Source organism: Aphelocoma coerulescens, chromosome 4A (assembly GCF_041296385.1).
Source record: "Aphelocoma coerulescens isolate FSJ_1873_10779 chromosome 4A, UR_Acoe_1.0, whole genome shotgun sequence".
Lineage (NCBI taxonomy): Eukaryota > Metazoa > Chordata > Aves > Passeriformes > Corvidae > Aphelocoma > Aphelocoma coerulescens.
In genome coordinates, this window is record NC_091018.1 from 11,700,819 (window position 1) to 11,727,966 (window position 27,148).

The window sequence follows — 27,148 nt, forward strand, 5'->3', positions numbered from 1 at the left end:
CTTGCAGACCTGCTCATAGCCTCTTCTGTATTTCTCTTTTGCTGCTAACTTACTTTTTAACATTTCCTCTTATTTATCTCAAGAGTCATAGAATATCCTGAGAGAAAAGGACCTGCACGTATCATCGAGTCCAACTTCTGACCTTGCACAGCACAGCCCCAAAAATCACACCATGTGCCTGAGGGCATTATCCAAATGCTCCTTGAACTCTCTCAGTCTTGGTGCTATGAACACTTTCTGTTCCAGTGCCTGACCACTGTCTGGGTGAAGAACCTTTTCCTAATACCCAACCTAAGCCTCCCACAGCTTCATACCATTCCCATGGGTCCTATTTATACTCACTTCAGATATTGTTTCCAGACCAAACCCTTTTACTCACCACAATGTCCTTCTAAACAGCATTTTTCCCTCTTCCTGCCTAAACCCTTCTTTCTGCTTCCTCCTGGAAGAGAAATGGCTCCAAGGAGGGACTCACACAGGCAGGCCATTAGGAGTGCACTGGCAGTTTACAAGGCTGAAGGAGACTTGTTCTGCTTCCCTGAACTCTTTACAGGATGTCTCACTACATATATTTCTATTTTTTTTCCTGTTGACAATCACAGATATTTTTTCATCATTTTCTGTCAGTTTGCTCTCACTCTGGGCTCTTCCTTTTGTTGACACTGACACTGTCAGCTCCCCTCATCAGCTTTGCTCCTTTCTTAATGGCACACAGAGACACAATTCAGTTCCTGTGGTTTAACACTGGGAACCCTTCCCTATGGTGGGATTACAGCCTCATCCCACGCTGGAGGAGCCTTTGGTTCTCCTGCTTCTGATACTGCATAGTATAAAACCCAGAATTTTACAGTTCAGCTCTAGCAGTCCCCTCCCTAGACTTCACAAATGTTCTCTGCACTCATTTATCCCCAGCAAAAAACCCAAATAAATGAGTTTTACAGCCTAATGGCTGCTGTTTTCTACCCTGGGATGGGAAAGCAGCTGTGGTGCATTTACAGATGCAGCTCAGAGGTCTGAGGCCACCAGTTCTCCAGGCTCTTGGCTCAGACAGTCTCTCTGCCAACCTGGTTTTGCTGTCAATTATTTCCAGCTGATGAGGGGCCCGCTGCAGGAGCACGAAGGAAAGGCACCACTTCAACAGTTTTCACTGCTTGTCTTTGCTTCACTTGCCACAAGACTTGCTGTGCTCTCATTTCCCAGTTCTCTTCTTGTTTCATAATTTCTTATTATTTTTTACTGCTTCACAACTTCAAAGACCGTATCTGGGGTCTACTAAACTGATAGGAAAAGTTGATTTCTATGGGGATGGTTTTCAAATCGTCTTTATTTAACAATAGAGGGAATATTATCCAGCATCACATAAGCACACTGACTATGAAAATCAATGGGACTTAGATTGCTAAGCCATTTAAGTCTGTTTAAACATGGTACCCATGGTTTACATAGGCTATGCAAGAAACACTTTGTTAAGTGCCCAGAAGAAATTTATAAAATATTTAGAGCAGACTGGTACCTCTGAGAGGAGGAATCTTAGACTCTTCAATTAAAATATCTCAAAATAGACCATGAATTTGAATCTAACCCAAACATTCCTCCAGTGCTGGAGTCCGAATAGATGTCCTCCAAACATACTGCTGCAGGTAATCACAGCCAAAAGGAGGGAATGGGACCAGGTGGAAATCTAGCTAATAACAGGACTGGCTCCATTCTGCCTCACTTTGTAACTCGCAGCTCCAGGTCCTGGGGCTTGTCAGACAAGATGGCACAGAAGTGGGGTTGCATAAATCTTAAGTTTTGGCTTCATCTTTCCATTTTGGGCTCAGAAGTTCTGGATACAGAAAGCCAGTGTGCTGCCAATGCAGATAAGGTGAAAGGAGTATCTTGAAAAGCTTTAACTGAGACAGTAATTAAGAGCTGTTTAAGAACAGCGAGGGGCTGGAGCTAGCACGTTATGGTGTCTTTTGTTTCCAAGAACTGCTGAGGTTCATAAAAGCATCTGGCCTGAAAACTGAGAGGATGAAAGGATACATAAAATGAAATTTCCAAAACTGAAAAAGGCAAACCACCTGCCTTTCAGCAACACCAACCACTGTGAATATATCACCCAAAACCTCAGACTCTGCCCTGAATTATGAGTCAAACTCAAAACGAAAATTTAAACTGAATTCTTGAAATTAAAACTTCCTGCAGATTTGTGCCCAGGAAACTGCCTGTCTCTGCAGGATCTTGACCTGTGACAACAACTCTGCTCCTCAGGGCAGAGCTCCTTTGACTCCAGGGATGGGCAGAAAGTGGGACTGGGGGAAGCGAAGGATGAGGAGCTGCTGCCAGGAGGCTTCCAGTTGAGATGTGGGAGCTAACACTGCTCCTCAGCCAGATCAGGGCTGTGAAACACCTTCCCACAAGGATCAGAACAAATGCCAGCTCCACAGCTTTCACAAGAAAATACGAATTCACTTCTCTGGTTTAAGGTTTCCCTTAAGAGTTACACCATTAAACTCACAAATATGACTTCTGCAAGGGAAAGAAAATAGGATGGGGAAAACAGCTATTCTGCAGTTCATGTTTATGGCAGGGCATCTTCTATGGCAAATTCCTCCAATGGTATGTGATTCAGTAGTAATAGCTTTTTAAAACCCACTGTAAGAGTGAACTAATTCTTGACTAAATTGTAGCAGAGAGTTAAAGCAAAACAGCTACAGAAAAGTTTCATGATTATCTTCATATATTTTTTCCTCATAGATATAAAAATGGTAGGCAGAAAAAGCAACAGAAGTAATTTGAGTCCTTACTTTTACAGAAATTAGCACCAAGATCAATTGTTATCACAAGAGGATTTTCTGCAACTGATCTTTCACAAGTATTTACACAATAGATCTTTCAACTGAGGAAAATGAATGCAATTGAACCAGCTGTGGTGCTGCACGGAAAGCAAACACATACTGCTGTAAGACCTCAAACAGCTAACAGAAAAAAATCAGGCACCTTGCATTTTGCAGAACAAACAAGACAACTGCATTCTGTGCAGCAACCCTTCTGTGTGAGCATTTATGTTGATTAAATACAAGAAAATGCACTGGAGAACATTTGATTTTAGTCTGAGGCTGCAAGCAGGCACTCTGCTTTAAATTTCCGTCAGCTCAGGGCTTTGGTTACTGCTGTGCTGCATATTTGGATATGCATTGTCAGGCTGTGCCAGAACAGCTTACAAGGATAACGCTTTGGACTAATGTTTTTTTAAGCAAAATTCAAGAACTACCACTTGACTCAATAACATACCTCAAGCCTGGGATGGATAAACTTAGACATAGAAGGAGAGGCATTGAATTTTCTTGCCTTCCAAAAAGGCTCTGGAAAAGAGATTTTAAAAGTGCACCTGAAATTTGTTCTGCAACACGTTCCTAATCAGATCAATAAATAGTTTCTGATTTCAGTAGCTGAGCTCTAGATCTAGAAAGGCATAGAATGGCTCCAGACCTATAAAGGCTCCAAGGGCTCCACAGAAATGCTAGCTAGGGTCTAAGAAAAAGCTCTAAAAGGCTTCCAAACTATCCAAGGAGAAAGATCCAGTGGCTCTCTAGCCATGCTCCAGAAGCCATGGATTCCCCTGCTCCAAAAGCAGTAGATCTAGAAAGGCCCCACACCTTAAAAAAATCCTAGATGCCTTCAGAAAGACCCTTGATATTTCTAGCGAAATCCTAAATATCTGGATCTCAGGCTTCTAGCAGCTTCTAGACCCAGAAAGCTAAAGGAATCCCTAGCAAATACTAGGTCTAGAAATGTCCTTTTAAAACCTGTTCCTTACTCCTTCAAACCAAATACAAAAAAAAAGAAGCAAATAGCATAAATCCTTCTGGCTGTCTGAAAGCATACAAAAATAATTTCACAATGAATTAATTCCTTAGGACTAGACTACTTATACAAGTTTAAACCATTTGAACTCTTCTGATTCCCTAAATTTTTGGCACAGCTTTCATAAGCCACCCAACAGACTTATTATAGCTCATGGCAACAATAGCAAAAATCACATTGGTTTTATTGTCCCTGTTGATATGGCCAAAGAATTTTAATTCTGAAGTGGCAAGCAAAAAGGAAGAAAAAAGAAATACATATGGATTGAGGACCTAAAGGGTTTTACATCATATCATGACTTTCTCTGGTTCTCACCAGAGACAACTACATGCTGTTCAGTTTCCCACTTTGCTTTGAGCAGTTGATTGAATGGCCATTGAGTGATGTTCAGATATTTATGATTCCTGCAATGTGACCTACATTGCTAAACTTCATAAATTTATTCTCCAAGGCAGTGCATCATTTTGCATGCCATATTCATCCCAAAGGAAGCTATCAGCAAGAGATGAGGCCCAGTTTGTAAAAGCTGAATGTCCTTCAGACATTTTTAATTAATTTGTTTGTAAATGTGTTATTGTCAGAGTAACATACTATATAAAATGGTGCTCTCTGTCATTCTGTTTGCAGCTCTCTGTGACCTGAACCCCATAATGCACAGCCCTAAGCACACCCTCTGTGTGGCACACTACAAATGGGTCCAACCCACTTCTGTCTTGAAATTTCCAATTTTTTTCCTCCACTGACACAGTGTCTTTTTATTATTTGTTCCCTTGGCAAAACCAATGGTAGAAAACATGCTGCAGCAAACATGGTATCATGGAGAGGAGAAATCAGGCTTCCTTAGCTGTCACTGCCCACGCTGCAGCTCCTGCCATGGTACTTGCTCTGACCAAACCAATGCAAAAATTTCTATCCCTGCAGTGTGTGACATCTCTGCAGGACAGACCACCTCCGGTGCCTGCTGCCCTCAAACCTGCCCTGTACTCAAACTCCAGACTTGTGACAACCCATTTTGGTTGCTCCCCTGGCCCCTTCCCTAAAAAAAAAGCTGTGCAACATTTCCAAATGGCCAAACCTGAATACAGTGTGCAATCTGAAAGGCTTGGAATAGAGGCAGTAAAGACAGCTCCACATAGAGCTCAGTTATTATTGTTACTCACTTAATAACACAAAAAACCTGTTACATCTGTGGGAGGTCCTTTAGCCCATAAATATGTGAAGGGCTGCTTGGTGAGAGGAGGAAAGCAACATTCACACACTTCTAGTCCTGACAAATCTGAAAAAACATGGCTAATGTAGGAGTTGCCTCCATCAAAATAGCTGTTTCTTAAATCATGGCAAACCTAGCTAGTGGATGTGGATGAACCACTGGATTAAAACAAAAGGAGGGGCATTGCCTGCTTGGCTTGGCTCTGCATGTTCCTTTCAACACCCACATTCTCTTCTCAGTAGACTGTCTTGGGCCTTGGAGTCCAGGGTGGCAGGGACCATCATTCACTGTCTGATGATGATGCTCTGCAGTGTATGGAGAAACCACATACATCTTTATGTATACATAGTGGTAGATGCATATACAGACAATGGATTAGGTATCAGTATCTCCTTCATGCTTACATTTTGACCATTATGTCTCTGCAACAGATGAAAAAAGTCAGATGTAGTAACCAATATATCTCAACATGCTGCAGCTCCCACCAGTCTGGCAAAGCTGTACTGAACATTTTCAGCAGTGCAATTCACAGTAGACATGGCCTCTGCCAAAAATAACTGATCCACTTGACTTCATCGTACTGAAACCGCTTTTAGATAAGAGAGATAATCAAAGGCTACTTGCACATATGGAATAAAAGGTGGAACATTGAGAGAAGTTGGTTGCTCATGAAAGACTGACAGGAGAGCCCAAAATAAGACAGGCTTCTCATCTGGGAACCCATTCCCCAGACAGCTAAGAGAGGGTCAGGAATTTGTGGAGCTGGGCAGTGTGCCACGGGTGGTGGTGAACTGTAGGAAGTCTGGGGGTGGCAAGGCAGCTTGGATGAGCTGGAATTGGTGGGTGGTTATGTGCAAGGGCTTTGTGTATGTGCAGACAGCATTTCGTGAGTGTGGAGGTTTCCTCTAGTTGGAAGGATGCACCTGAGAGCACCTGGGCTCAGGGCTGAGCTGCAGCCATCCAATTCTTGCAGAAGGTTTTTCCTTCCTGCAATTGCTAATTAGAAACAAATTTGTGGAAAAAGAATTAAAACCTGTCACTATGTACCAAGAAGTAAGAGGAAAGTCATGAGCAGAGGTCTCCTTCACTTCCCCATCAAGTGTCTAGCACTGCCTCAACAATCAAAGGAAAGGATGCAATCGCGGGAAGAGCTCATTAAAATGTACATAGTCTTTTACTCAGCCATAATGGATTATTTATGGCAGATAATTGAAATAAATTGCTGTTTTGCAGGTGCCCAATACAAACAGAATATTTAGGCTTTAAAGGAGAAATTGCAGTGTGACTTCATCGGATGCTATCTTGCATCTATGACTAATATTTTGAATTCAGTGATAGAATAATTTGATTGGAATATAAATTAACTCTGATGAAACCAGCCTGCTTTCTGTTTATTATTCAAAAAATCAAATTATACACCTACAAGTTTGATTTATGAGCTCTCAAATATTTTCACCTGAGGTCCCAATCCTATGAGTCTTTTCTCTCAGCTCCTATTGAAGAGCAGCTACTTAGCTGCTCCTCTACCCAAGGAAAAGATTATTTTCCCTTATACTGGAAGATCCTTTTTTTTAGAAGGCTTTCAGCTTGGTTTTGCTTCGAAGTATGGATGCTAGTGACTGCTTTTTCTTGCATATGCCATTATAGCCGGAATGATTTTGTATAGACTTACAGTTTCTGAAGAGTAACAATTAATTGAAATTAAGTGCTACTCATTTTTGAAAAGGTTTGAAAATGCCTCAGTGAAGACCTGTTCTGGTCTATTTTTCAGAAGCACATACTTTCTTGTGAGATACAAGTTGCTCCTTGCTACACACTCTCCAATCAATCCTTGCTACACCTACCCTTTCAATTAAGCTTGGTGAAGTCCTGGCTCCACTGAAGTCAGTGGCAAAACAGTTGCTGAATTTGCTGGGGCCACGACTTCTACTCTAGTTATCTTTTCTGGTACTCCAGCAAAGCCAGAGAAGAAAGAATATGAAATTAAGCAGTAGAGTAAAAGAACCAGAGAACAAGATAACTTTATTTTGGAAAAAAAATAACAGCTTTTGTGGGCTCCTTCATCCAGCAAGACCCAGAAAAAATAATAAAGTTCTTTTCTAAAAAGAAAAAAGCTCTGAAAGTCTTCTGTAAGGGAAGACCATGAATAAAAGAAAAGGGTCTGTAAATTGTTATTTCTGCTTTGTGAGCTTTTTTTTCAGCAATTTTACAAATACATATAAGATGTGTTTCTGCCAATCACTGAAAAATGCACTTCAGCAATTTGGAATATTTATGCTGCATTAATTACACACAGCTAGAAGAATGTATCAGAAGACACATGGAGAGGACTAAAAGGAAAGGAAGAGCAGGAGTAGTTTTGCAATACTTTGCTACAGTGAAAACAAAGCTGTTCCTTTCTGATGGCACAATTAGAATATTATGCATCTAGTTTTAAAATATGCCTTTTGTTCTTTCTGCTTTTACAAGAATGCAGTTTATAATGCCGGGTACTAAGAGAAACATCTAAAGGAATAGTGTGTATTCTGACCTGCAATACTAATGAATGAATCAGCCCCATGTAATTCTGCAGTTGCTCTCCAATATTCTATTCTCAACCTGGCTTAAAAATACCTCAGCCTAGAATCCATTTGGTTTTGTGCTGGCAGCTCACTCCCCCTGTTCTCACCTGGTCATCAGATCATATTTTTGTCTTTCACATTTTTCTTTCCTTCCTCCAAACATAGCCAGTGAAAGTTCTGTTCAGGCTGTGCTTGCTCCAATGAACAGACCCTCACTGCTGCTTTCAAGCGAGGTCACCATGTCCTGGGAGCTTTTTGTTCTGCTCAAAAGGCTTCCACAATGCCACTGAAGCATATTGTGCCTGTGCAGATGCTGCTGGGGAGCGCCTGCAGCACTTGTGACTGTGGGAGCAATGTCAGCGTTTGCATTTTTGAGATATATAATATATTTTCAAGCAATTCTGCTCATCTTTACTCCTGCTTCCCAGCAGTCTGTCTCTCACTTCACTATTTCAAGTAGGTCATCAACAACATTACTTATTGCCCTCTCCCCTCTCCTCCATCATTCAAAGCAGGCTGTCCAGGACACGACATTCCTGCCACACATGGGTCGCCTTTAAACGCTGTTAGAAATCTGCCTTTTAATGTGACCTGTGCAAGCAAATTGCCTACGTAAGTAACACTGTCACATTTTTATAAGGGAGCAAAACATTTTGCAGTGTCACTGAAGTTTATGTGAGGCAACACAATATAGATGGTTCCCTCACATGGAGAACTGCTGAACAAAGGCTGATGAAGTGCAAATGTCAAGAAAAAGTCTTCAAACCAGACCTTTCATTTTGGAACACAGCAGTGACAGTTATTAACACCATCAATCAGGTTGGAGCTATTGCTTTGGCACAGACTCATGCCTAGTGGGACTGACATAAGCACGAGAACAAGGCCATGGTTACAGGCGAAGAAAAAGCTCTTGGGATTCATTTTATGTTGACTTGCAAATGTTTGGTCTCTGTATTTGCAGTGACTGTGCTCGAGATTGGTTTAAACAGCTCCCAAATAATACCTGCAGCCACTCACACAGATATAAATGACTTGTGGTTTGGAGCAGTGGAAATTCAGCCCACATATTTCTCATGGGAGGAAAGACAAAGGATGAAATTGCAAGATGGTAGAAATATCTGCTAATTCTCTCCTCAGCTTTCACTGTAGCGATGGAGGCAGAACAGCAAAGCTTATCACTCAAGATGAGCTGTAGTGTTTTTACTTTCGCACAAAAACTCCCACAACGTCAATATAACTTCCAAGAACACTGGATCTGATGAAGTCTGGTTTCCTAAGGACTTCTGTCGCATGGCTGACTGACTTGGGAGTTTAATAAGATCCAAGTGTGAAATGAAGTTTTCCTGTGAATGGGGCATTTATTACATCCTGAGTGGAATCTCTGGAGTTTAATAAAAGAAAGCTTATGCTGCAATATTTCCTTTTGAAAGGGCACTTTAGGTCTCTGTCCTCCAACTGGATTAATATTTTTTATGGAACATGTAGGAATTTAATTGCTGTGAAGGTGGGTGTTTCTCTACAAATTTGTTTGAAACTGGGCCAAGCTTTTAATTTACTGTGAGGAAAATACTGACAGACAGACAGACAGACAGACACACATACCCACACAAGGTGCTCTCATTTGCTATCAATAACCAGGCTAAAAAATGTCAGTGTACCCTAGGGATGTGCAAACATGAAGAGGGTGGGTACATGTGAGATAAAAAGCAATCTAGAGAGGCCTCTGGTCTAGACGAGGATCCAGCCCAAAGCCATCCAGCAGTGAAACAGAGTAACAATCCCATCTCTTTTCTTTCTCTCTCCATCCCAGTGCCTTCCCTTGGCACTCCTGTTCTGGCTCATGACCATGTAGTTGTCTGCTGATGTCCTGGCATCAAGAGTGAGTGTTGAGCATATATGCACAGATATTCACATGCATAGCCCTGAACAGCCATTTTCTTTAGATTTTATCTTTCTATTAACTAATCCAAGAACACTGCGATCGAAGAACACAAATGATCTGTGCAGAGAAGAAAAGTCATCCAAGTTCTGTACAGGCTAAAACAGTACTGAGAAGGCTGGTGTGCCATATAAACACTTCAACTGAGTATCCCTTTCCTTCTAAATTCAGATTAACATCCCCCCAGTGAAGTATGATATCACAGTAATTAGTCAGAGCTTGGTCGTTTATTTGCCACAACATAAAATCCTTTCAGCCCCAGCTGTCCTTCCCTCCCCTGGTTATGAATGCAGAATATTATGCTTAAGAAGGAGAAGGTGGTAAATACCAAACACATAATGATTACTAAGAATAATACCATGAAAACTGATATTGGAATAAATGATTAAACCTTTTCATAATCAACTCATTTATTAAAGTGAATGCCTTAAAGTGAAAGCTTGTCATTTATGGTGGTGTTTGCAATGGACAGTTACTCCATGTATTTATTCCAAGAGTACATTTTTGTACTTCAGTAAATTAAGAAACACTGATTTTGGGCAAGTTGTTGATTTTACTGTCAGAACATATTTAGCTTTGAGAAATGATTTTATTAACCTATTTCATAACTCTCTCTAAAAACACAATTTGTGAGCAACCCACATTCTCTTGATTTAAACGCCATTTGTAACTTAGCCAAAAACTAATTTAAGTGGAGATGGGCCAAATTCATTTTTCATTTATGTTTATGTCATTCTGGAATAAACTCAGCAGGTCTTGAAAGGATACACTCTTGTTTCTAAGTGAAAATATCATTCCCTTATTTTCATTGATATAATTCCAGATTAACATGCTTGACTTCAAGGGGATGTGATTATTTCTTAGGGTTTTTTGGTTATCAGCAACAATTTTGGAAGAAGAAGATTGAGCAAATTTGATACAGTTACTTTTCATAACATGCATTCTCGGCATTTATTTCATGTCTGTGATTTACTGTGTATGTGGAAAACCTCAAAGGTGTGGAGTTTGTTGAAAAATTTCAATAAAGAGGCTTACTTAAACTCCCACAAAACAAATCCTCAAAACAAGAAATGCTTCCAAAGGCTCTATGTTGCAGAGTGTCCACAATATGACTTCACTTACCAGTGAAAAACTATACAGAAAACTATATAGTATTGCTATCCTTAGAAAATGACACTAGCCACATTTTAGGGACATGCTTATATGCCATAATGTATTATGGTTTTATTTTTTAATATTTACTGTTATGCATTCACAATTCAATTGAAGATTATCTCAATTTATGGGGTAAGACCATATCTTAGTTTCCCAGAATGCCAACAAAATAAAAAAAATTTTGAGAATTGTGCAGGAAAATTTTCCTGTAGGTGCTGCAGCATGGAAGCACCTGGAGTATTCATGGAAAAAAGAAGTGTTTATTCCTGCTTCTATGAAAAGGAGACCCTCCCCCAGATGAATGAAGAATGTTTTGCTCTATGACATCTTTTTTCTTACTTAGGACTTTGCAGAAGCCCATTCTCCATGGCATTGGAACTATGTGGTAGGGTGAGGTAAATGAAACCTGTTTCTGGCAAGTAGCCAGCCTATGAAGAACTAGTATTTTAGGACTATTTAAATCTACTTTACAATTTTAGCACATTTGATTTCAGCCCAAAACATTTACTTTTAAAATTTAGTTTTAATTTAATAAATAAATAATTTGTTTTCTATATTTGCCAGACCCCCTGCTGGGACTTATTTGCTAATGGGTAGTTGCATTTTTTGAAAGGAAATGAAAACTATTAAAACTCACTATTTGAGATTTCGTCAGACATTTTCTTACTGAGCAAAATCAGCAAAAATTTGAACACAAATACACAGCACATATTACATTAGGCAAATAAAGCAATTATTTGTACAGTCTGAGAGTGCAGATCTAGAAGGAGAAGGCAGGGAGCAGACGCTGCACTTGGCACCCTTCCCTGACCTCAGAGATACCTAATCTGGTTATGGGTGCCCCAGGCAGTTGTTAGATGTATCCAAGAAGCAAGTAAATGTGCTCCAGGCAGCTGTGGGTTCCATGAAGCATTGCTCCTGCCAGCTGGTGGGCAGCAGAGGAGTGGGAATGCTGCTGGCTGTCAGCTCCTGCTCGGCACCTGCAGGACCGGCTGGCCTCAAGGAGATGAGCCAGAGAAGGAGCCAAGGTGCCCAAAAGCTGTATAATCCTAAAACAATTACCAGGCTAATTTAAGATTGGGTTTAGCACAACTAAGTCAGTTGACCCTGCTCTGCTTTATGTGAAATAATTACACATCAGCTGGATCTGAGAGAATACAAAGGCCTGTCTGTCCTAGAACTGGGAATACGGACGCTGAGGTTCCCCTCCCCACATTTGTGAACACATAGGGTTCACTGAAACACTAAACACACAAAAGCACAAGAAGTTTCACCTCAACATGAGGAAGAAGTTCTTTATGTTGAGCGTGGCAGAGCACTGGATCAGCTGCCCACGGAGGTTGTGGAGTCTCCCTCTCTGGAGATGTCCAAACCCCCCTGGATGCATTCCTGTGTCACCTGCCCCAGGTGACCCTGCCTTGGCAGGGGGTTGGATTGGGTGATCTCCAGAGATCCCTTCCAACCATAAGAATTCTGTGATTTGGTGACATATGAAATGGAACACAGACACATTTTCCTGCTCTGATTCTACTAATAAAATCCCCAAGTGCTTCTGTGACAGCAGCATTAGATCCCTTCATCTGACCCTTGAAATTTGGTAAGAACTAACCAAAACATTGATCCCATGCTCTTCAGGTATGTGAATGCAAGACCACAGTCATTTGCTGTTATTCAAAATCTACTTAGAAACAAACAACAAGCTTTTACCATTGTTATGCATTATATTTTAACTGTGATTTTGCAGTTGTGAAGGATGGAGGAAAGGGCAGGGAGAAAATGAAATGAAAAATTAACCTGATCCTGGCTATTAGCATACAAAGTCCATAATAGCTTAGTACATCACTTGAATTCCTCAAGATTTTTTCAAGTACAGCTTTCTCCCCTGTTTTGAAGCTGATTAATTCAATTATTTCTTGGCAAAGGCCAAGTCCTTCCTCATGCTGTGTGTAAGTGTGGCTCACTGACTAGTCAAGAGTACCATTTATGTTTCTCCATGATTATCTCTATTTCTTTTTTAGCATAAACTAGAGAAGTGATAAGTTATTTTATTCCTATTTCTTTTACCATGCTCTTGACATAAGAACTGAAAAGCATTTTGAGAAACTGAAATGCAATAGCTTCACCACAATACTGCTGTGCTGTAATTACTTACTGTAATGCTCCTCCATGACTTAGAACAGATTTAGATGTAAACAGAATATCTATTTTTTTCCATTTACTAGTTCAAGCAAATCAGCCTGAATGCTGGACTAAAGAAAAGCACTTTAAATTTCTAACTAACTTTTTAGAACATCTATCTCAGAGTAGCAAGCAACTTTCTAAAGCAGATTGTATTCTTTACGTAAGCCCCTCTATATATTCACAGGCCATCTCCTGGGAAAAAAAATCAAGTGTGGTTTTACATTTATACACCTTAAAATAATCATGTGAGTGAGTGGAAGAGCTACTTCACACTGTGCCATTCAGAATTATCTGACACATCCAGCATATTTGATACACAATCTTGGTACAAGAAAGTAAGTGATCTGTCTCTACAATGTGTATAAAGTGACAGCACATAAAAAAGAGGTGTTTACCTGAGTGATGTCCATCCCAGAGTCACAACTCAATGGCTGGGTTGATGTGAGGCCATTTGAACCTATTATTGTTGTGATCACACCATTCTCATCAATTTTCCGTATCATTGTACCATCAACAAAGTAAATAAATCCGTGCTTATCTACAGTGATACCTGGATGAAGGGGAAGGGTAAAAAGAGTGTTAGTACTGGCATTATCTTGACTAAAAAGTATGAGCTTCAAATGTTTCCCCTCAGACTCCAAAAATTGCCTATTTAAAAAAGTATGGCTTTTTTTCCCCACCCATTACTATTTGAGGCTTATACAAACTGTATATGGAAAGTTCATACCTATCTATCAGACTTTAAGAGAAAGAGGGAAGATGTGAGGATGAAACAAAACGAAACAGCAGAGGCTTTGCTTGTAATGTAACTTTACATAGAACAAGACTCTTCAATATCTTCGTGTCTATCACAAAGTGGGCAAGATTAGCTTTTCTAAAAACTTACCTTACAATTGATTTTTCTTCATTTTCATTTCACTTTCTTCATTCTTACGCAGAGACAATTTTTTAATTGCTGTGCTATCTGAATGATGAGACTGTCTGAGCAAGGAAGAAGCATCCACAGAAGGCCAAAGAGACCTGTTCTGATAGGGGCTGTACACACAATTGGTGCAGACCAGGCTCTGCTCAGCAGGCAGAAGGAGAAGCTGTGCTGCAGGATGTATCACAGTGCAGTGCTGCCCAAAATGATGGTCCTGCACTGGAACTAGGCTCATGACAGCTGTGGTCACCAGCAGGAGCTGGGGCAGTTCTCCCACTCCTGGAACTGCAACAGCTCCTGCAGCACTGCACTGCACAGGAGGGATGGAACTCAAATGCCAGGGCTCTGAAAGGTCACCATCCTCTGTATTTCAGTGGGGAAACTGAGGAATGGAAGGTTTGCTGTCTCCCACCAGCAGCTTTGGGACAGCCATGCCACAACTCATGCCCAGCCTTGTTCTGCCCCAGTCTAACAGCTCCCCTGCAGTTCTTCCTGCATTCAGTTTGAACTGTAAGATCTTATTTCCCTCAAATCCTGAAAATATAACTAGAAGAGCACTTCCATTCATGTTAGACTTGTGAAATCCTTTCTACCAAAACCGCTCAATTTCTTGCTTTAAACTACTTCATAATTTCCCATTTAAAGTTGCATAACTTTGCAATTATAGCAGCTGCTGTGCACAGCCAAGCTAATCTAATAATGAATTTATGTTCTGCTACACAGAAATGAAAGGCAGAGGACTTGAACAGATGGTTTGGACAGTGGCTTATATGGTTCTTGATTTTTGTCCCCTGCATTTAGCACAACTGAAGGCTGCATGCACTCTAAGTTTACAAAACACTTGTCTGCAGGCCAGTTCAGGATCCCACATGTCATTAAAAAAGAAAAATAGCCTCGAACTGAACTTCCTCAGCTTCCAACCCCATCTCCTTATATTTAAGGGCTTTTTTAATATACAAGAACAGTTACAGCTGGGGGAAAGGAAGATTAAGCAGTTTGGGGGGCAGAGACAGGACCAGGAAGCCCTGATGCAAAACATGCATCTCCCATGGGGCTGGGAAAAGGGGGAAATGGTCTCCCCAAGCCCCTAAATATATCTTTACCTGGCAGCTGGAAATCCCTGGGGACTGAGTTTGAGTTGCATACATAACTGAGTATAATATGCTTTCTCTTGCAGTGTTAACACCGGGGGGGAGGCTCCCAAGACAAATTACCCATGACTGTTTCTGAGGTGCCTCTTCACCACAGGTGATGGTCAGGCACCCTTGTCTGAGGGTATGATCACAATGTTCTGAGGGTATCATCATATAAAAAATCCAAAAGCCACAGCAGTTAACTTTAGTGTGTAACACTCCCTACTGCTTCCAGCTCTCAGGTTATCAGCACAGTGTTGGGAGTTGAAACTAATTTAAACTGCCAATGCAAAGTATCCATCTGGCTGTGAACTGCTGCTATAGGAGGGTATTCACCATCCTGCCACCTCCTCCATCCAGGACAAAAAGTGTCCATGCACTGCGAAGTGCCCAAGGTACAGGGCTAGACTACATCTCCTCATTATGTGAGGTGGCTGAAGATGCTGGGGAACTGAAATCATCTGGTGGGGGCTGGATGGGTCAGCTGGGGAAAATCAGGAGGTTATAAAAAGGCTAAAGGAGGAGCAGACAGTCTCAGAGCATGACTGCCTGCCAGCCTGCGAGCTCATAAATCGTGACTCCCTGGTACTGGCTCCCTTAGAGGATCTTCAGTCTTTAATTAGAAAGTAACTGTGCCTTTGGAAACTCCAAAATGACTGGCAAGCTCCTGGCTGTCATCTGCTTCTGAGAAGTCCAAACTCAAAAGGCTGCAGGTTTGAAGGTGAACTGAGGTAAAGAGCGAGTCTGAGAAGCAAAAAGATTTGTTTTGGTGTTGGGAGTGACCTGTGTGTTCCAGTTTTGGCAAGGGATGGTCTCTTGTACCTCTATCTCACTGAGACTGCATCATGTAGCAATATTAGATGGGATCCGATTTGCTTTCCAGTGTGGTTCACAAGCTGAAACAAGAAACCTGATGTGGGTGGGAAGGGCAGCACATGTGCTGTGTCTAAGCCTGCCTTTGCAGAGGGGAAGTGCTGCACGGTAAGAGAGGAGCTTTGCTTCTCAGCTGGATCAGATCCACACCACAGATAACACAAGGCCAGGATCTGTCACTAGGGCAAGTGCATCTTCTGTTTTGCGCAATTTCCCTGAGAACAGATGGCTGTGTTGGCTGCAAATCATCCATTATATAAAAATCAAAGATTATGCTGCAATGAAATAAAGCTACTCAGCTGTGTTGTTGAATGGATTTCAAACACTGACTACATAAGAAAACCAAGGATCTCTTAATGTTTCTAACATTTATGTTGCTCTCCAGCCACTGCAGAAAAGCAACCTGTCTGCAAGGGAAGGACATATGCCAGTGCAATGGCATAAACAAGCCCATGTCTTCAGTATTTGCACTAAATACCTGGTACTTCCTAATAAGCCAGTTTCTTCAAGTACCAGTGTACAGATGTTCAACAGTGACCTACTGCTTCCAGAGCTTATGACTCTACAGTAAAACAACACGACTTTACCTACTTGAAAGAATTACTTATGCATATAAGTCTTGTTGACAAATACCCTACATAAAGCATCCATTGGAAAACAATACAGATTTGTGGCTAAACTGTCCCAATTTATTCATTAGAGTTGGATTCATTAATGCTCCTGTCACATCTTACATGATGCTACATATAATCTGTACTCCAAGAGCTTATTTTTAATCCTTTTCTGACGTACAGTGTAACGCAGAATCAAATCACACACAGCACAGCAATTGTGCTTTAATCACTGAGCAACTGGGGGAGGAAACATGCACATGCTGAGGGTAATGAATTGCACTTGAGTGCAAGTGGGAACACGGCCCACCCCATGAGTGAGTAAGAAAGGTAATATTTTTTTTCAGAGGAGATGTAGTTTGCATCAGGCTCTCAGTCTGATTCTGTTTTTCTTTTTTTAAGGAACTGTAGCACTACATTTTATGCCCAACTGATGATGTCTTTGGGCACTAAAGGGACCTGTGACCTATTGCACAAATGACAGACTTACCCTGCTTCCTTACAGATTCCTCATTAAAAACTGATGCCTGGGTAAGGACAAAATAAATCTGTGCCAGGATTTAGTCCTGTTGTTTGACTCAGAGCTGAGTATCAATCTCGCTGAGTGACAATCTCGCTGAAGGACTGGTTTTGGTCATATTTTAGTGGCTGGAAATGTCTTACATAGGGCTCAATTTTGTACCTGAATGTAAAACAGCAGTTTTTATGAAGATCTATCTCCAGTGGATTTACATGCAGACATTCTGGAACAATATTTGTAACATTCAGAGGTCTTTTAATCAGTACCATTTGAATTCTGTTAACTAACATTAAAAATTAACTGCTGGTAATGCTGTCAAATGTGGCGACTAAGTATTATCACTAGAAAGATTATGCAGAAAATTCTCCTTTTTATAACTGTTTTCTTCAACAAATAATAACTAGTACAGGGGCTGGGTACACCCATGATAAACACAGAAGGATGACTATAATCTCTCCTGTTATTTGCTCTCCAGAGTGGTTTTGGTTAAAGGGTTGTTTCCCTTGACAGCTCTGCCTTAGTGCACATACATACACCATTATAAATGCAAATAGGACTCAAAAAGCAAGATGATTGCTTTTTGTGTAGTTATCATAGGTATAAATTCAAAATAAATATGATCATTCAGTCTAGAAATTTCAGCATTCATGGAGTTAAACTTATAGTGCTAAAAATAGGGATTAAATATAATATAGTACATTCCTTATTATTTTCTTTTTTTCTTTTTCACCCCATATCATATCCCACAGTTGCATTCTAAGGGAAATCCTTTTAAAATGTGTCAATAAAGAGCAGCTAGAACTATACATTGCCCACTTCTAGAAATTCTACTTTACACTTTTTGCTCAGCTATAAATTTACAAATGAGCATTCTATATTGAAAAATTCTAATTAAACTTCTGAAGAATTTTTAAAACAACATCTACAACTACTGGTGAGGACAGATAAAAGAGAATGCCACCTTCTGCTGAAGAACAACTGTATTTAGAAGGAACTCGTGATTCTCATAAACTTTTAATAGGAAGAAATGAATCAAATTGTTTAATTACCATTTTATGGTGTTAAAAGGGCAAATTACATGCCATCCATTTCTAAACTTCTAAATGTCTTCGGTGCTTTTAATTAAAGCTGCCATCTAGAAACTAAAGCAATTTTATGCAATTAGTTATTTATAAGTTACCATAATACACCATTCAAACTATGATTCAAGTGATTTGCAGTCTGTTGCCTTGTGATCTTTGTCATCTTTACTTCCTTACTGTCTCAGCACTAGCTGCAAAATATTCAGTAGTTCTTTGTCAGTTGGAACATGACTTCAGTACTTGCACTTGAGTGTTGTTCTCTTTAGAGGCAGATCAGTAGACTTGGAGCAAACAGCGTTTTTAACTACTGACTGTGAATGAAAATGTTCGGCTTCCAGCCTGAGACATGATGACTGGGGTCATCCTGCTGACATGGGTGAATAGAAAAGTGAATGATTTATGAATTCAGAGGAATGCTGGATGAAATTAAGAAAAACCTGCTGTCCAAAGAATTGACAATGTTCTACAAGTTTCCCATACTTTGGAAATCACAGGTAGCTAAGGCTACTGAAGAGAAAAACAAATAAATTTAAATGAATCAAAAATGGCATGAGATTATTTTCTTTGCTGATTTTATGATGCATATATGACAGTGATTCAAGGCTGCAAATCACTTTGGCTTGTCTATTTCTAACTTTATATATTGCTAATGAAAATTCCTTTTTGAATTCTATGGAAAGGTTAAAAAGGTCTTAGGAATTTACAGAATAGCAAAGATTGCTGGAAAAATAGCATTAATCATTACCTTTGACAAAGGGGGTTTGTTGTCACAAAAGGCTATATTAGGAATTTGGTGAAAGTAAAAGGAATCTTCTATCTGAACAGGACCAGTCCTAAATGGGCTACTGCCCATTTGACAAATGTAAAGGTTTAATCTAAGCAGCTGTCACAACTTTATTTACTTTATAATGTATTGCTGAGGATGAGGAGCAACAAGACTGATTATTTCAGGATGCAAGCTACTGGAGTGAACACATCTTCAAAACCATGATTTTTTGAAGTAATATTCCCTTAGTAATGTAATTGCAAACAAACTAGATAAAACTGCACTGCAGAACTGATTTTTAAATTATGCTTTCATTTGCGTTTCTATCTCATGGCCATTGGTCTGAGCGAAAAAGTTCTTTGCTACAGCTGTGGATAAGGTATTTTTGAGCATGGGATTTAGAACTTACTCCAGCCTTCTACATTTCCCTGGTGCTTTCTTTGAGGTCACTGCATCTGTAGTGAGGTCACTGCACTGCATCCAAGTACTCTGTACTCAGTGTGCAGTTGAATTCCTCAAGGCACTGACATGGCTTGCACAGACTGTCTGTCTGTGTGCCTGTCTTCTAGTTCTAGATGCTGGTCCAGGCGTCAAAAGCAGACACTGCAGGACCTTAAATGTTTAAATCTTTAGATTTAGTTCTTGGGCTTCCAAAAGGTGTAAATCACTTCTGATGTTTAGGGTGGGTCACTGGAGGGACTCACTGTTATCACAGTAGTTAGGAGCTTGCATTTCCAGCAGAGCTGTCCTGAGTGAATGCTGGGCACAGACACAAGGTAATGGAAATGAGGTGTTAATCAGACACTTTTCTTACCCTGCTGCCTGGGAGACACTGGAGCTCAGCAAAAATGTGGTAACTTGATTGCCTCAAATTTTCACTGCCTCTGTCAATTATGCTTAGAAAGTCAAATCTATTTACAGGTCTAAAGCCCACTGATTTCAGAAGGGCAGGGTAGGTAAGTGTTTAATGGTGTTGATTCAAGCGTTGGCTTTGCAGGGCTAAGTACAAGTCCAAGCTATTTCCACTCATTTTAGTGCTTCTTACTGCTCCAACACCCGATGACTAATCTAGTTAAAATCAGGACACGATCCCCAAGTGCCTTATCATAAATAATCAGATTGTTTAAAAGATAGTGCTGGTGACTAGATGTGCCATAAATAATTTTTATAAAAAAACCCCTCCAAACCGACCAAACAGAATTCCCCACCCCAAAATTAAAATCTGTTACTTGGTAAAGTTTAAGTGATTGGAATTCAGTCAATGATTAATATCTTGTGTAGTTACTTCTTCATTTTCAATATCTTCTTGTGTAATAAATGTGTTCAGCTTGTCACAGATCTTATTTTATGTCCCCACCTTGTATCATTTCACATTCTGCTTAAGTACTTGGTCATCTATTACATGACTCATTAGTCTGAGATCTCTACAGAATTAGAGAAAGTTGCAGTAAAAATAATATATTGAAGTTCAAATTTCAACTACATCAGCCATGCATGTTTAAAAGCATCTCTCAAAGTCAGCTCAACATACAGTAGCACAAGATTAATGTTCACTAAGCCCCATCTCTAGTCCTTCACAGAGAATTGGGAACAGACTGAACAAGGCTACATGTGTTTGCTACCTGTACAATGAAAGTTGTGGAAAGATGAAATCAGAATTGATTAGTGCCACTTCGTGATACTTTCCTGTCTGGCATTTAATTCCTGGTCACTAGGCAAAGGCAGTCTTGCCAAACAAAGATAATGAGAAATGAACATTGATGACAGACTTAAATAATTAGGACTCTCCTCAAACTTCCCTGCATGTTCAATGAAGTAGAAAAATAGGTATGAGTTCAGAAAAGTTAAAGCACTATTCAAAGCAACTTTTATCCAGAAAAATAAGTAAGAAAGAGAATTTGAACTTCCACCTATTAACAAAGCTTTGAGGATGTTACCAAACAGGATTGAGGTTCACAAGTATTACACTGCAGATATTTCTTATCAATTCTGTAAATGGATAAACAGAGTCCTCCAGATAGCCCTAATTCAGTTATAAGCTGGTAGCAAAAATTAGTCTAACTTTTAAGATATAACTAACCAAGGTCACACAACCACTAAATTGAGTCCTTTTTTACATACTATCTTTCTATCGAGTCGGGGGGGGAAATTTTTCATTTATAATGGGAAAAAGGAATACTCATGACAAAAATAACAAGGCAAGTGAAGTAAAAAAGCTAATAATATTCCTGCACCAGCTTAAAAAATAAATACAAATTATTCATAGAATAATGCAAGTGATTATATTTAATCATAACTTGGCAATTACTCTTTGTCTGGGACCTATTGCTGCACTGTAAAAATATCAGAGGTACGAAACTAGAAACAATTAATTTATTTCTGTGGTCATATGCTATATAACACTTGTGGTCATATGCTATATAACACTGTGTGTCTGTGTGTCCAAGGATTTTTAAAGGATTTTAAATGGTTAAGAAGTTTCTGTCAAAATTTCCTGCCTTCTAGAGAAAATAGTTTTCTTTATACTGTTTGAATGTCATTTCAATAGAAATACGACATCTTCTGACTTGACAAGTATTTCAAGAACATGCAAAATAAGTGATCCAAAAGAATCTCTAAAACAGCATTAAAGTTTGGGAGACATCTCTGTTTCTTAATAAAGATCTATGGGTACCAGGCAAATACTTCCTTCTACTTTCCAGGGTTATTCAACCTCTTACAGTTCAGGGGAAAACAAGGACCTGTACCTATTAGGCTGTTACGACGCTACACTGATCCCACTCCTGGTGACCACAAACTGATGCTGCCTTTTGTTAGGCCCTATACAAAAAGGGCATGTGGCAGTCCAGACTTCCTCGAGATTAAAATAAAAACTGCAACAAATCTGATCATTTCAACTGATGTTATTTAGAGGAGATGCATACATCTAAAGCACCCGAGAGTCACTGCCTGAATTTACCAATAGAAGAGTCATTGTCTGCTGACAATTTCTTTTTAATAATTGCTGGCTGCCTCAGAACTCCTGACTCCTGTTTATATTCCTCTTAATTTCTTTATGACTAGAACCTTCTGTTAAGGAAGTAAGTAGGGGTATATTTAAAGTAAACAGCATATCACAACATTTTCATCAACATATTTCCCCACCAAAAATAAGATGGAACAACTGTATTGTAATTGGATATAATCAATTGTAATCAGAAATAAAACACTGATCACTTTCAGAGTCACACTGTCCTGATAAAGGATCTGAAAACCTTTATTTCCTACTATTTTTAGAAGTGATCCATTACATTAATTAGCTGCATGAAATTAACATCTATTTGTACTTACCTCACACTTACCTTCTATCATTAAAGACATGCTAAAGTCACTCTATAATTACAATGTGTCTCTTGCTAAACCTTAAACCAGGATTATTTGCTTGTCTTAGAGGCATTTCTGCCTGGATATACATTTTAATTTCCTACTGATGTACAGCCTTCCTTTATTAGCTCACGAAAAGTAATCAAACCCCTTCCTTTGAGCCAGCTGTGAGCAGGCACGGGGGAAACAGAGCACAGCACAGCCCACGCAGGGCTCTGCCTCGGGAGCTGCTGAGTACCCTTTGTTCCAGGGATTTCAGTGGGAGTTGAGGGTGATCAGCTGCTCTAGAGCACCAAATCCAGAGACTTTATCGCTGTTCTAATGCACACTGCAAGGGGATTAATTGTGGCTTTGGTGGGGATTCAAGGCTTCACATGCATTTTGCCTGTGACAATACTGGATGTACTCTGACAGGGAGGCTGCAGCAAAATGCTTATTTCATGTGCAGCAGAGGAGATGCTCATCTTTTACAAAGTGTTAAGAAAGGACAAACTAGAGTTCCAAATACATTTGATTTTGCTGGCTGATTTGAACAGTCCTGACTTACTGTGTATGAGTAAGCTCTGTTAACATTACAAGACTCACCTGATGCATAAAATCTAAAAAATGGACTTTGAAACCATGTAATTTGCTCACGAGTTACATATAATTAAATGTTTCCACCTTGCAATTGAAAGGTAAGGAAATAGGAGTGCTGTCATACAGGGAAGAGTAATCAGAGGATTCAAGCTGGAGCCTGCTGCCCATGCTGGTCCCTCATAAAGGACTGGTAGTACTGTGGACATGAGTAAGCCTCATGAAGTCATTTGGCTTAATAGTTGGTTAAATCATTGCCACAGACATATTTTTGATCCAGTTGCATCTGAGTTCCTAATAAATGGAAGAAAATGACAAATGACCAACACTATGTACCCCAGATATGGTCTTTTCTTACCTCTTGGGCTGTTGAGTGAGGCCTCAGATGCCTTTCCGCCGTCCCCACAGTGACTCTGGTCAAAAGGAAGGCACTGATCACCTGTTCCTGCCACCACGTCTGCATTTTTGGCCAGATCCTTTGTTTCAGTGAGAGATTTTGCTTTGTAGACTTTTCTGGTGTTGGTATCTGATAAGTAAAGGGATTCTGACACTGGATCAATGGCCAAGTAATATTTATGTGCAGGACTTGTACTAAAACAGAAGAGAAGAGCATTAAAGTCAACTTGTTTTTTCTTTTACATCTCTGTGGCAGCATGACAATTGTATTCTACTTATCTGAAGACATCAGCTCAGTGATCTGAGGAGGACAGAGGCATAAGTGAGAGCAGCTCAAAACACCACCAGTGTCCTGCTACAGAGCCTGACCAGTGCGTTATGGGTCAGTGAGCTGGGGCAGAGACAGGTACTGGGGGAGTTGGTCTGCCCACCAGTACCAAACCACTCAGGATAAAGCTAAACTGGAGTGACTCCAGCTTGGTTATAATTATCAAAAGCAAGGTCATTTTTCTATATCTGATACCGCCTTGTACTCTTGGCACTGAAAACAAATCTATGAGTTGCAGCAGAGTGAATCACAGACTGTTCTGCAGGGGCACAAATACCCACTCTTGGATATTTTTATGTTTCTAAACCTTAGGAAATATGAAGGTGTGAAATATGGTGCCTTAATTCATGCCGACTCTTATTGTCAGGAGCAAGGCAGAAGGCCAAGTACTGCCAGTGCTACTAGGCATGAATTAATGCACCATAATTCATGCACTGTCACTGCCTTATTGAGATTATAAGATGTTATTTAAAAAAATATTTACATATGTTAATTAAATGGTGGGGATCATAAATTCTAATCTGAAAACTGGGCTGCATCTTATTATCCAGTAAGACTTTTAGTTTCTCTTTCAGTGAAAAGCTGATTTCCAATTTGAAGAAATTTTTTAAGCACATGGCACACCACGCTAGTGTCCTGAGCCTGCTGAGCCTGCAGTGGAGCCCAGCTAAAAATCCAGATAGAGACCCTTTAATCACACAGTTGGTTACTGAAATGGTGCGAGAGAGGCACAGGCTGAAAGTTTAGGTGTTCAGACAATATTTTTAACAACTACCAAGTTCCTCTAAGGGGGATGAGGAGATTTTTGACATGGCTGGGTTCTACATGCCCAGTTAGATTAAAAAGATTGTAAAAATATACCCCCTCATTTTTTTTAAAGAGATATTTTATTAATATTGGTACAATTAACTAACAGTTGTGATTCCTGCAACAAAGTTGTGAACTGAGTTCCTCCTCTCACCTTGGCCAGTTCTGTTTGTGGTGGGCTTGACAATGCCCAGTGATATTCCCAGAGCTGGAAATGTGAGGGCAGTGGTATGATGAAAGATGAGTTAGAGCATGAGCTAAAAGCAATTAATGCCAAAGTATCACCACTATAAAATTTTGTTCGTTGAAAATATCAAGAATCATTTTTGCTCTCTGGATTGAGGTCAGGAGTGACTGACCAGCCAAATGATGACTTTAAAAAAAAACATTTCTATGAAAAAAGTTACAAGGAGAATTCTAGATTTTAAATAAACATGTTGTTCAGTATGCAGAAATTGCAGAGAACCAGGGGTCACTCTATACTCTCCTTGTAGGCACATTTCCTGTCATCCTTGCTGTTACATTTAATAGACCAGCTGTTAGAAAACTCTTCATGTTTATGCTTAAAGCCTTGCATACTAAAATGCTTAAAGAGTACTAGTAAAAAATGGAACACAATTAAAAAAAACTTGCTCTTTTTGCAGAAGATTGTAATCAGATATAAATCTGAGTTGATTTAAATTAGCCTTTTGAAAACTATATGAAGTAGACTAGGATTTAAAATTAATCCTTTCAGTACTATTCTGTACTAAATTTTTCTCTATATCTTTCTCAAAGTTTAGTTTCCATTTTTACCAGTTAAACAGCTTTGCTATATCTTATTAAAATTATGATGACAGGAAAAACAAATGGGATAAATTGTTTGTAAACAGTCAAAAACAGTATCAGTGACATTTTTCGCTCAGTGGCTGTCAAACTCTCCCTTTTTACACAGTATATTCTTTTTACTCTTTTCCCCCTGCTCTTTCAGAGGCCAGAAGTTGTGTATTTTGAAGCCTTTTCCTGCTACTTCTACATGTTTCTTTGAGCATTCTAGAAATTTCCACCATGACTATGACCTTTAGCGCCTCAAGAGAATGGCACACAGTGGGACTGTCAAGTAATCCCCTATCACCTCAAAGACTACATTAAATTCAAGTGATTTTCTCCAATTTTCTACAAAGTTCACTTGGACAGAATAGTGACAATTATTACTGTTATTAATAGGGCTGGGGTACTTGAATATATCGTCATAACTTGATTTAACTACGGTTGAAGCTCATCTCAAGAAACTAGTACTAGTGAACAGGTATTAAAAAAAAATCTACTTTACAAAAGAAACTTCTAAATGTAAAAGCTGATTCATGTTCTGAATGCATTACAGACAAATTTAGTTTACAAAGATACTGGTCAGTTTAAAGCAAGTGGAAACAACCCTTCAGTTAAAAATGGAGACTTCCCCTTACCAAGTAGGAATTATTCTTTCTTTTTAAGTTTTAATTGTAAAATCTATGAGATGTGACATAATCTGGTAAATAATTTATAGTATTCAATAGCAGTCCTGTGGCTAAAATGAGCAATTCCAACCAGTACTCTCATGCTGTAAACACAGTTCAGTCCACATTCTGCTCCCTACTATGCCATGAAGTTACTGTCTTATATTGTACTAGTGCTGGTTTATTTATCTCATTTAAGTACTAGAACGCTAAGAAGTTTATTTCTAAGGAGACAGGGTGCCTTGCTGTCTCTTTCTAGCATGCAACATCACTTCTGCAGCTGGACTGCTGGAACCAACTCCCTCGCCATCTGTCGCAGAAGCCGAATGTGCAATGTTCATTCCTTTAAAGAAATCCCTACATTGCAATGCTAAAATGCCAGCTGGAAAGGGGGAAAGCCACTTGCTTTGTCTTTAGCTGGAGCAGCAAGGACTGAGCTGTGACACAGCATCCTCAGTTCTGGGCTCTGCCGTGCACACTCTATAACTGGCAGATTATAAAACTTGTATCCTAAGACCTCTAAAGAACAGTCCACTGAAGTATAGTGTGTTTCTGCAGCTTTTTAACTATTTTTTTTGTAGCTAAAGCTCCAGTTTCCTTGGATGGCTATATCTGTGATCAGTCAAACACCATGTGAAATGGGTATGACAGCTATGAAATGCACTCTCAGTGTTGCGGTTTAAACCTCTCCATCTCTTCTTGGTGATCAGCAAACTGATTTTTAGATGAAGACTTTACTCCTTCAATGGGAACAAAACAAATCTTCTGTACTATAAACAAAGGTGAATTTGATTAACATTTGTATTTATTAACATTTATATTTATTAAATTCAGAGTGTTTCTCTATATCCAGACTTCTAACAGGACTTTTGTAAGATTGTCTCCTCGAACCTTGTTCACATATCAGTTATTACATTTCACTTACCTGTGTCTTGTGTCTCTATTCCTGGAAAGACAGATCAGGTTTAAAAAGAAAGAAAAAGACAAGAAATGTTAGTTCTTGACAGAACTGTGTTCTTTGCCTGACTGCTCACAGAGCTGTATCCCATCAACAAAACATTGTTTATCCTCTTACTTGGTATTTCTTTCTCTCAAACTGTTTCCTTTGCACTGCCCACACATTGCCAAGTTAATTCTGAACAATCAGCACACAGAATCATCACCAGAAATGTTAGCTAGGTGGATGTTAAGTAAGAAATTTCATGTATTAATGTCCAAAACCTTCCCTGCCTTCCCCTGTGTCCCTCAAAGGGAATGGGAAGCTGGGGTGATTACAGGCAAGTCGTTAAGGGCAGCACAAGCTCAGCCTCTGGCAGGTCTGTGGTGCCAGGTTTGCTCCTGTCTGCTTAAACTGAGCCACATCCTCTGCTGCATGAGGAACAGTGTAATTGTATTAAT

At 39.7% G+C, this 27,148-nt stretch overlaps 1 protein-coding gene across 1 annotated transcript in view; it reads right to left on the reverse strand.

The window, feature by feature from the left end:
- The window catches only part of TENM1 (teneurin transmembrane protein 1), a 309,396-nt gene that overhangs the window by 31,279 nt on the left and 250,969 nt on the right, over positions 1-27,148 (reverse strand). Inside the window, exons 20-22 of the mRNA XM_069015347.1 lie at positions 26,676-26,696; positions 23,103-23,335; positions 13,294-13,448 (exon numbers count right to left, since the gene is read on the reverse strand). Coding sequence (XP_068871448.1) covers positions 13,294-13,448; positions 23,103-23,335; positions 26,676-26,696 — 409 coding nt within the window. The remainder of the gene's footprint in view (positions 1-13,293; positions 13,449-23,102; positions 23,336-26,675; positions 26,697-27,148) is intronic.